Source organism: Bactrocera neohumeralis, unplaced genomic scaffold (genome assembly GCF_024586455.1).
Source record: "Bactrocera neohumeralis isolate Rockhampton unplaced genomic scaffold, APGP_CSIRO_Bneo_wtdbg2-racon-allhic-juicebox.fasta_v2 ctg3779, whole genome shotgun sequence".
Classification (NCBI taxonomy): domain Eukaryota; kingdom Metazoa; phylum Arthropoda; class Insecta; order Diptera; family Tephritidae; genus Bactrocera; species Bactrocera neohumeralis.
Window position 1 is genome coordinate 1 of NW_026090979.1, and position 12,014 is coordinate 12,014.

Genomic DNA, 12,014 nt, shown 5'->3' on the forward strand with positions numbered 1-12,014 from the left:
CCTGAAGGAAACGGCTCTGTAGAGTTTGGTTGACATAGCTATAGTAGTTTCTGAGATATATACAAAAAACTTAGTAGGGGGCGGGGCCACGCCCACTTTTCCAAAAAAATTACGTCCACATATGCCCCTCCTTAATGCGATCCTTTGTGCCAAATTTCACTTTAATATCTTTATTTATGGCTTAGTTATGACACTTTATAGGTTTTCGGTTTTCGCCATTTTGTGGGCGTGGCAGTTGGCCGATTTTGCCCATCTTCGAACTTAACCTTCTTATGGAGCCAAGAAATACGTGTACCAAGTTTCAGCATGATATCTCAATTTTTACTCAAGTTACAGCTTGCACGGACGGACGGACAGACGGACGGACATCCGGATTTCAACTCTACTCGTCACCCTGATCACTTTGGTATATATAACCCCATATCTGACTCTTTTAGTTTTAGGACTTACAAACAACCGTTATGTGAACAAAACTATAATACTCTCCTTAGCAACTTGTTGCGAGAGTATAAAAATCAAGTTCATTAGTTGGCACATTGTTCGAAATACTAAAAGGTATTGATTATTTCAAAAATAGAGTTTTGAGTAAGAAGCGAAGAGAAAAGAAAGTTTATAAATTTCAAGTAATAACTCCATCGTTACAAATGCATTATCTCAAGAATTATCAAATGTAGAAAGTTATGAATTATAACTGATAACTCTGTAACTGATGAATTGCTCATGTGCTGTCCACTTCCAGATCTGAAAACGAAGTTGGTGTCAGTATTTCGCAAAATACTTATTGAAAACAATCGAATGTATTTATTTCAAACCAACAGCATTAAATTCCTACGGAAAAGCACTATTTTCTCCCTAAGGTTCTATGTATGTAAATTCACGAAGTAATATATCAAAGAAACTGATAAACGTTACATTACGAAAAATATAGGTCAATTCTAAACATACAGTGATTAGGTCATAACAATGCTATATATATGTATATCCCACTGATTGGATTTTAGTAAAATTTAGCAAATTATGTGAAACTAGAAAAACGTATTATGGGCCAAAAATAATAATGCTAAGTAGATTTTGTATTGAATTATAATAATATTCCGACCAAAAACAACACTTACTGGACGTCCTTGGAGCCTTTGGAAAGGAGAGCAATTAATGAGATAACGAGAAACTGACGAAACGAGTTGTTTATTTTTAACAGCTGTTTCCCAGAAAACTAGTTTTCGCACGTTAACTCCCTTTTCGTAGACCAGGTCACATATGGTAAAATGCCAAATGATAAATTGATTACAGTACTTTTTTGCCTTTATTAGGAAGTAATTACGAGTGATCCAAGTAGATGTACTATTTCCAATGGCCTTTTTCGGCAGATCACGCGTGAATGGTGTCAAGATATTTTTGTTGAGTATTGTTCGGCATTTCATAATAAGGACTAACGCTTGAACGACGATTACAAATCGCTCAACTTTATTACGAAAATTCACGTTCTATAAAGAAAGTATTTCGCGCGCCTCGCTGAACTTATGGTCAACATAACCAGTCCACTGAGCGCACTATTCGAAACACCATCTTGAGGCCCAGCTTTTTATACTCTCGCAACAATGTTGCTAACGAGAGTATTATAGTTTTGTTCACATAACGGTTGTTTGTAAGTCCTAAAACTAAAAGAGTCAGATATAGGGTTATGTATACCAAAGTGATCAGGGCGACGAGTAGAGTCGAAATCCGGATGTCTGTCTGTCCGTCCGTCTGTCCGTCCGTCTGTCCGTCCGTCTGTCCGTCCGTCCGTGCAAGCTGTAACTTGAGTAAAAATTGAGATATCATGATGAAACTCTGTACACGTATTCCTTGGCTCCATAAGAAGGTTAAGTTCGAAGATGGGCAAAATCGGCCAACTGCCACGCCCATAAAATGGCGGAAACCGAAAACCTATAAAGTGTCATAACTAAGCCATAAATAAAGATATTAAAGTGAAATTTGGCACAAAGGATCGCATTAGGGAGGGGCATATTTGGACGTAATTTTTTTGGAAAAGTGGGCGTGGCCCCGCCCCCTACTAAGTTTTTTGTACATATCTCAGAAACTACTATAGCTATGTCAACCAAACTCTACAGAGCCGTTTTTTTCAGGCATTTCCATATACAGTTCAAAAATGGAAGAAATCGGATATTAACCACGCCCACCTCCCATACAAAGGTTATGTTGAAAATCACTAAAAGTGCGTTAACCGACTAACAAAAAACGTCAGAAACACTAAATTTTACGGAAGAAGTGGCAGAAGGAAGCTGCACCCAGGCTTTTTTTAAAAATTGAAAAACCATATCTCAGGAACTACTAGACCGATTTCAATGAAATTCGGTATGTAATAAAAGCTATTTTGAATTCCATCTGATGCCTTCTCTGTATAATACGAGTATAAACATTAGGAACCAATGATGATAGCGGAATAAAACTTTACAAAAATACGGTATTTGAAAAATATTTAAATGACGGATAATGAAATCTCGATTATCACTTTACCATGCGAGAGTATAAAATGTTCGGTGACACCCGAACTTAGCCCTTCCTTACTTGTTATTATTGGATAATATTCGACCGAGTAGACTACGTCCCGAACGCAGTGAAGAAAATATAGCAACCGTTGCTGCGAGTGTACACGAAGACCGTGGAGAGTCGATTCGGCGCCTTTCGCAGCAACTCGGACTCATCTTAAATTGAACTGAAGCCGCTCGACCTTCCCAAGCGGCATCGTTTCGCTCTATGTACTCCTGAAGAGTTCCAAGAAGTTCCGACGTTTTGGAGCCAAATTTTGTTCAGTGATTTCTGGCTCAATGGGTAAGCAAACAAGCAAAATCGCCGCTTTTGGGGCAAAGGCAACGTGAAGACATTCAAGAGCTGCCAGTTCATTTAGAAAAAACAACGGTTTGATGTGGTTTATGGGCCGGTGGAGTCTTCAAAATGATGCCGGTGAGAACGTAACCATCAATTGCGACCGTTATCGCGGCATGATAACCGACTATTTGTTGCTTGAAATTGAAGCTCGTAATCAATCACTTCTCACACACTGCACCAATCAATGGATTTATTGAGAAAACACTTCGGTGAGCAGATAATTTCACGTTTTGGGCCGGTCGATTGGCCACCAAGATCGTGTGATATTACACCGTTAGACTTTTTCCTATGGGGATATGTAAAGTCTAAAGTCTATGCGGAAAATCCCGCTTCGATTCAGACCTTGGAGCAAAACATCACGCGTGTCATTCAGCAGTTATCAGTCGAAATGCTCGAACGAGTCATAGAAAATAGGAGTAACCAGATGGATCATCCGCTACATTTGAAAAAGGCAATCTCTAAAATATAAATGCCAAAGAATGTTCTTTCGAATAATAATAAATATTCCCTTTAAAGTTAAAGTTTCTATGCTTTTTTTAAGTACGGAATCTTAAAATGGATCGCTCTTTATTTTCCATGCATTGAATAGTTTATCGTAATAGTTTTAAGCAACGCGTGGCTGGATTAAATCATTCCAGAATATATGAATATTTGAAATTACAACGACACTGAATGTCTTTAAAAATCTTTAACAAAAAGGTAGGAATCTTCAAGCTCTTCTCTGTTCTTCCTTTCTCTTCATCCTGTCACATTGACATCATAGGCGTCATTGAAATCCTCAAGGATCTAATCACTAACGTATAATTGGCTTAGGAGTTGCTAATCAATGGGCCGCTGATCTCTTTAGAAAATGGATAAAACTGTACATATTGTTTAAAAGATTAGGTTATATACATATGTAGTACATATATTTATATTTCAAATAATAAAACATAATATAAATGAAACTGAGTTCCTTTGAAAAACCACAACACAAACTGCACGAATCCTATGAAGCTAAAGTCTGAACCATCGTTTGTCCTCCTCCAGTTCATCTTTTTACATTTTAATTGGCATCCTTGGAGTCGTTAGGTATCGCCGAAAATATCGGCTTCACTAACATTAAATTGGCTAAGGAATTGCTCAGACCAGTCATTGATACGCCGCTGATTTCTCTCACTCAATTCATCTTTGTAGCTGCCAACTATGCCACGACGCATAAATCTGCAACAAAATTGTTTAATCTTTATAAAACCGTTTGAACTTCTTCTTGCAGTACTTACTCAAAGTCGGTAGCCACAGCCCTTTGACCAGAACCTTTAATTATTTCCGTTGGATTCGTTTGATGATTTGCTTCGGATGAGAATAGCAGTTAATGGATTTTTTTAAATGCGTGTGGAATCTAAAAACATTCAAATATAAATAACACTTCTCTACCTTTCATATTTTCGAATGACAGGTGCTTCAATAGCTTCTCCATCTGCTCTTCAGTCAAAGCGGGTTTCTCCAAAAACACATTCAAACGCTCCAAAACTCCCCGGAGATTGCGTTTCATTTCCTCAAAGGTGACGAAAAATACATTCGGCTCGGTGCGCATTTGCCACATGGTGAAAACGTGAGGCCAAAAAGGAGTATAAGTTATATTAGCATTTAAGAAGTCATTAAGAAAATCGTCCTCGTCGCCTTGGTAGGCGCCCTTGCCGCGTATAAAGTGACTGAAGGAGATCAAAACATCTTTCGGGTTGCGAGCACAGTAAATTAACTGACAACGGGCGTATGAATTACTATAAGTTGATTGTAATAGTTCTTTTTGTATTGAAAATTCACTTTACTCACCTTCACCTTCTTTTGCCAAATTTGGCGCGGCAATAAATGCGGTGGCAAATGAGATTTGATACATCGTGGCGATTTGAGCTGTTCAGCCAATGTAACGCTGTCTTCGTACCTTGGATCATATAACATACTGATGCTGGAAATGTGATGAAATATTACAATTTTTTAGTTGCATAATATACAAAAATTCACCTACTCCATGTAGACGCTGCGCTTTAGCAAATGCGCTCGACTCGCCTCTTCATAGTCCAAGTTATTAAGTAGCAACCAAGCGGCTTCTTGCATCCAAGTTGTCCCACATTTCGGAAAGGTGACTATGAAGACATCATCATTTCTCACTTCGAACTGGTAAATTCGCGCAAAAAAGTCCTTAAATTTTGGGGGCGCTGTGAACCAAGTTGCAGCCCAATTCCATTTGAGGGGTATACAATCGCCATCAGTAGACACTCTAATTACTTCACGCCTTTTTGTACCAGTTATTGGATCATCGGGCATAGTTTTATTTGGTGCGATATGCAGCATTATCTAAAAAATGTGAAAACGATTCCTAAGAATGGACGAATTTTATTAGCAGCTTATTTTGGAGGTAGTACACTCGAAGTATTTCTATATCCTGCACCGACCCAAGTAGCATGACAGCCGCATTTATTGATTTTCGATCACAGTCAAATTGAGGCACTTGGACTAATCTCAAAAAATATATACATATGTAGATATTAATAGTGATCTAGAAGAACGTTACTCTACGAAAACTTTATTTTAGTGAAGCTCGTCCGTTGGTCGTCAGAGTGTAATTATTTTTCGTGTCACCTTTCATTATCTTTGTTTATCTATTATTTAAATTACGTGAATGATAGCTATCCCAGATGCTTTGCCGACAAATGACAAAAGTAATTCCTGCGAATATTTAGTCAATGGCCTTCTTTACGTCAGCTAACAAATCTGCATCTCGTCCACCTAATATACCACACAATTTTGAAACATACACTAAGAAATTCCATATTCTACGTTTCTGTGGCACACTATTAATTTTTCCCCTGATGGTACTCGTATTAGCCCGATTCCGCCTTTTGTTCAATGCACCAACTGCGTCATATTATCTAGCATAATTTAAACGAAATCCAGTTTCGTATTGGTATAAGATTCTACAATAGCTCCAGTTTCATAGCTGGAGTTGTGTTTTAGAGACAAATCTCTCACTTTATAATCACCTTTTGTAACTATTCTTTATGGAGGATTTTATTATTTCTTGAAAATGTTCTCACAAATTTACTACATATATATGCAGTACAGCCGAGCGTTAGTTGCAAATTTCATTGTACCATGGGAGTAGGCGATAAGAAACTAACGAGTGCAGTATTTGCATGTATGTTGTGCCCGGCCTAGATTGTTTAATTAAGAATTCATATCAAGATCAACGCACTTGAGCTTTTATTCCCATTAATTACAGCACAATGCAATGGGTTACATAGTAGGGATGCACAATTTTCGAATTACTTTTTATAATTTCGAATATCATTTATTTTATTTAACAATGTTTGTAAATAAATCAAATATATAAAAAAGTCTGCAAAAAGTTGTGGAGCTCCTTTTATTCTTTTCTTTTCAAATCGAATTGAAAAACAGGAAAACCTGAAATGATAGTTAGTTCTTTTTGAAATTGAAGAATTTTATCAAATCGAAGAGTGAAACAGAGCTTTAAAATATACTATCAAAATTGTTGCTTACAAAGTTAAATTTAAATAAAAAGGATTTCCGGTGGTTGTAATCAGATTACACTAACTCAAGAACTTGCGAAACTGCTTACATTCTAACCGATTTGTGGGAAAGCTTTGCACTTCCATATATTCATATATGAAGGTTACGTGAAATAACGGAGGTATTTAAAGATTATTAATCTTTATTCTCATCTTAAATAAAAGCCGTTGTGAATTTCTACATTAATTCGAATATACTTGAACAAATTATTCCCGCTTTTTGACGCACCCTTTACTAGGCGTTCCTCAATAATATTGTGAATGTATTTATACACGTCAATGAGGAGATCGACGCATTTTAGTAGCCTGAGTGCTTAAATACTATGCGATGGGTTTGTGTTCTAAGACCGAGCTTAACTCGTATACCTTATACCTTATATACATATATATATATATATATATTACCTTTCTCTCTAAAGGCTATATCACATTTCATCACGAATCTACTGATATTCTAATCGATTTGTGGGAAACCGGTGCTCTTACAAATATGTAGATCATATGAAGTAACGGTAGTATTTAAAGATTATTAATCTTTATTCTCATCTTAAACAAATGCCGTTTTGAATTTGAGCAATAGTTGAAACAGAATCTGAGCCCAAAACTTGCATAATTATACGGGTATGTTCAGTGCTTATGACAAGATATCACAATTTTAGACAGAAGACTAATGGTATTGTTACGCAGAGATGCTTGATCAATTTGCAATGGAGAAAAAGACGACGAAACGCTACGAAATCGTAAAATATTTGAATGTTATGACAACTTAAGCAAATACCAATTGAACTTCCATACACGTAAATTAAGAAAAAAACATGCTCGGACTTCGGAAATGTTTAAAAATTTGTAAAGAACCTATAAAGTGGATCAAAACAACTCGGAGACATATATGTATTATATTTTCGTTTCGACTTGCATATATGTACATATCGTCACCTGAAATGCAAAATAACGTATCATCAAAAAATTCGAAATTGAGAGTCTCATTGATTACGCTTCACTACTTCAAATTACATACATAATATTACATATGTTCAACATTTCCTGGTTCTGCGGTCAGATATAAACCAATTTTAACTAATATTAAAATTTTGTTTCACTCATGTTCCATTTTATTTCGTGTTTCATTCATGCCACTATAAATTTACGAAAATTTTGTTACGTTATTTTGCATTTCAGGTGACGATATGTGATATTAGTATTTTCATTTGCTCAGCTTATAAATTGTCTTACTTAATCAATCGATTGGGTATAAAAACTTCAAGTTGAACTCTTAATATGCCCACGTGAATGTTATGCACAATGTTATGTATTTAAATAATCAGTTGCGAAATTATTATAGATTTCGTAGCGTTAACAACACTGCATCCCATTTATAATTACTCGCATAAATACTCGCAATACAGGGTTTGTCCGGAAAGTAATAGGACTGAGTCGATTTAAAAAAATTATTGAACCAATCGTTACAATTCTTAAAACACTTTCAAAATAGGATCCTTCTGCGTCGATGCAATGATGCCAGCGCGATTTCCAAGCATTGAGGGCATCACGGAAGTCATTTTCCGGAATTGCCCTAAGAGCCGAGGTGCATGCTGCTTGGATCCCATTTCACCGGCCTTTTCAGGCAAGGAAACAAAAACACGGGGCTGTAGGGCGGCTGCGGAAGCGTTGGGATGCCGGCCTTGGTTAGGTAGCTATTTACAAGAAAGGCGATGTGAGCCGCGGCAACTTCCAAGCGGCTGCGATGTCTTGTCGGACCCGATTGACCCTTCGTTTGAGTCTCTTGAGGATTTTCACTTAAAACTTGGCGTTGGCGGGTTTTCCAGGGGGAACAAATTCATGGTGAATGATACCTTTGATGTCAAAAAATATAATGACCATCGTTTTCACTTTGGAATCGGTCATTCTTCCGGTCTTCATCAGCGACCTCTTCCTGATTCTCCCAAAAGACTTGGTGCCACCGAAATACACCATTTCTTGCATCTGGGTAAATCTGCTTGATCATATCAAACGTCTCTGTCGCAGATAAAGAACTTTGCATTTTCGGCTTGCACCACTCACAGAAACAGGTCGCGCGAAAATGTTTGTCCTCACTCTCCAGATGCTCGGACACAACTGACCAGCTGCTCGTTCGTTAGCTAGGAACGCCCTCTACCGAATCCAGTCGGTGCGCACGCTATGAAGTACAGTCGTCGCGGAACAAAATCAGTCCTATTACTTTCCGGACAAACCCTGTAAGTCAAAAAGAGATAAGATAACCACTTGTTTGTTCAGCTTACCCAACACAGAGTGCAATGGAAGCTCACCCCACGCAAGGCACTGTCAGAAAGTTTTTCCGTAGTTTCGATATTTGTTTTGGGTATGGGTTTTACTTAGTATTTTTTGGTTATACAACTTAAAATATTTGTGAAAGTACGATGACAAATCGAACAAATTTGCCACTTGTTGTTGCAGCCGTCAAAAGAAATGGAAAACTAGAAGATATAGTGCCGCTTGCCCCGCTCGTTGTGACGAGTGTATGTTTTTAAAAATTGCAGAGATATACTTATGTAATATTGTATGTTTCGAAATATCTGCATTAAAAAATATCCAGCCAACCAAAGTTACATTTTTTGGCAAAATCCTTTTTATACTCTTACAACCAGTTGCTACAGAGTATTATTATTACAGTTTTGTAACGGTTATTTGTATCATCTAAAACTAATCGCGTTAGACATAGGATTATATATATAGTATATAAATGATCAGGGTGACGAGAAAAGTTGAGATCCGGGTGACTGTCTGTCTCTTCGTCCGTCCGTCCGGCAGTGCAAGCTGTAACTTGAGTAAAAATTGGGATATCTCGATAACTTGCTATATGGGTTTTTTAGCACAAAAAGAAATTCGAGTTCGTAGATGAGCGTAATCAAACCACTGCCACGCCCACCAAACGCCATTAAAGTAAACTTATAAAGTGCCATATGTAAGCACTAAAATAACATATGGAACTGTAATTTGGTACAGAGGATTGCTGGAGCAAGGGACACCTGTTGGCTGAAAAGTTTTAAAAACATAGACGTGCTATAGGCAAATTCGCTAATTGCAATTCTTATAAGAACTGTTACCGACAGGGTGAAAATGGATGAAGTCGAATGATAACCCCATAAACCGCTACTGTGAAAAACTACTTAATTCGCCATAAATCTATAACTAAATACACTAGATATATTTAATCACACCTCCGAGATGATATGAGAGAGCTTTAAAGGAACCGATACACAAATTGAAAGCTGGGCGTGGCACCGCCCACTTATATGTAAAATGGCATCAAATCCTACTAAAATGAAAAAACACATTATAAATCGTAGACGTGCGGATGACATACTTTATTGCAATGTATTATAAAGTAGTAAGTTCGTGTATTGAATAGAAAAATATCAGAAAAGAAAACGATGTGGGCCAAGTTTTGAGAATCTTTCAAGAAGTTCTTCTGCAGTGAATTCAATGTCATGATGCGTTTGCAGCAACGCCTGGCCGATCAATCTATCTTGAAGCACGTCTTCAGTTACATTTTCATGTGGCGAAATGTCGTCACAGGAAGTGTGCAGAATATGCAAAGTAAACTATGAATTATGTGGTGTAGGTCTACATCGCAGTTCTTCAACGTTTTCAATGCAGTAGTCGATAACTCGTTGTCTTTTTATTTTTGCTTCTGCCTCCAAATGCACTGCCAGTGGTCAGGTTCACCTTTGAGCTTCAAACGTCGCACGACGTTGTCATTATCCAAGAGACCTTTGAATCTATCTACGAAGCAGTCAATAAGATTTTCCATTTCTTTGGTTTTCTGGTAGCAGCAAACTCAATTGAAATCTATCCAATACTTCTTTAGAAAAGCGCGTCTTCAAATCTTGTATCGATTGTATCCAACAGAGGAATGTACCCTGAAACCCTGTAGTTTTCTTCGCAAGCTCTCACAAAGAAATTTCCGCGTTTTATTTGTTAGCCGCAGATTCTTGGTTTTTCTTCGTCAACTTTCAGTTCTGCTGCCATTTTTTTCGTGTCTGAATAAATTGATCGAAAATGTTTCTCAGCTTTTTGTCTTCGATTTCGGAACATTACAAACAGCGTATCTATCATATTTGATGCCTTTGCCAGATCGAATGAATGAAAAATTTCCCCATTCCCCCTTCTGAATCGTTTTATTGTTGGTTGGTAACGAGGTGAAAAAAGAGCAGACAAGATTGCAATATCAAGAATTGTGAGGAAATCAGGTTGTCATCTTACAAATATTGGAAGAATCTTTTCCAAAGTCTTCAGAGGCGAAAATAAGATATAAAATGTTTGTTCGCCTTCAAATAAAAAAATTATGGATCGCGATATTTTCTCAAAGTTACTAACAAAGGAGGAGAAAAAAGACTGGAATAGTTTTAAGGTAGTAGTGCAAAATTTTCATGGAAACCAGCTGATCACTGGCATGACAAATTTATCCGGCATCGGATGTAGAATGTCTCTAAAAGTACATGGTACACTTTCATTTATCAAAGTATACACAAAAAATTCATGAAAAAAAAACGATTTTGCCATTATGGATACACACATGGAAGTACGCTCCTGTCTACTCTAATTGAATTACGACATAACTTGTTTAAAGTTGAATTATGATTTTTATTGAGTTGAATTTTTCCATTTTTTTTATACATTAAAGAAATTACAGAACATTTTTTATTCTTATTCTTGCTTTAAGGAATAAAAGCAACAAATGTAAGACGGTATGTATAACTCATGTGCAAAAATGCTGTTGACCGGTTTTATATATGGTATAACGTTGTGGACGGTTTCACGTACACACTTTATTACAAACATTGTCAACGCCAAGATGTAATGCTTACTGATGTGCTCTACTATTGAGCAGGGCCAGGGCATCATGGGAAATTTTCACACTTTCGAAGATGATTTAAAACTCGAAGGATTTTCAGAAGAAATAAAGGTGCGCTAAAAACAGCAGGAGCAGCACGACTCTGGTATTATCGAATATGTAACCACCAACAATATGGTAGACGTATCCAAAATACATGCTATATGTAAACAAAAGGTTAGAGTATTGGACCAAATTTAAGGATTCAACTATATAATGTAATTATTTTGGTCACGGCCCCTAATGAAGGTGGGAAGCAAAAAAACACAAACCAAGACCACTTTTCCATCTCATCCAGTCTAAGATACTAATTTATTTTTGTAATCCCCGAAATCAGAGTGGATTTTTCAGCTGAGGTGGTGGCAAATTTAAATTCATGGTCTATGTCTTTCTGCCAAGAACTGATACTATTACTATATCTAGGTGATATTAAAGAGGTGGTTACACTTAATACATTTGTAGTAAAAATATTTGTGTCAGTAACTTAAATGGAAAATTTTAAATCATTAGTGGTTTTGGTGTAAGATTGGGATGAACCACTGAGGTTGGTTTGCTTTGAGAATTGCTTTTATAAGGAATTTAGCTTATACTTTGTTAGATAAATATACAAGACATTGCGAATTATGGTTAGAGTAAATGTGAGTAAGTACTTTTCTATATTA

At 36.8% G+C, this 12,014-nt stretch overlaps 1 protein-coding gene across 5 annotated transcripts; it reads right to left on the bottom strand.

Annotated features, from left to right (window-relative positions):
• Positions 1-3,756: 3,756 nt before the first annotated feature.
• On the bottom strand, positions 3,757-6,053 carry LOC126767069 (sulfotransferase 1 family member D1-like). Of its 5 annotated transcripts, none has more exons than XM_050484684.1 (6): positions 5,913-6,053; positions 4,898-5,226; positions 4,705-4,837; positions 4,306-4,630; positions 4,152-4,221; positions 3,757-4,092 (listed from the first exon to the last, which is right to left on the bottom strand). In XM_050484684.1, exons 2-6 carry the CDS (start codon positions 5,221-5,223, stop codon positions 3,957-3,959), a joined length of 990 nt encoding a protein of 329 aa, XP_050340641.1. In that variant the 5' UTR covers positions 5,224-5,226; positions 5,913-6,053; the 3' UTR covers positions 3,757-3,956. The 5 variants fall into 5 exon arrangements, with proteins under 5 accessions (XP_050340641.1, XP_050340640.1, XP_050340642.1 ...); XM_050484683.1 differs by having other exon boundaries at positions 4,898-5,248; XM_050484685.1 differs by having other exon boundaries at positions 5,902-6,053.
• Positions 6,054-12,014: the final 5,961 nt, after the last annotated feature.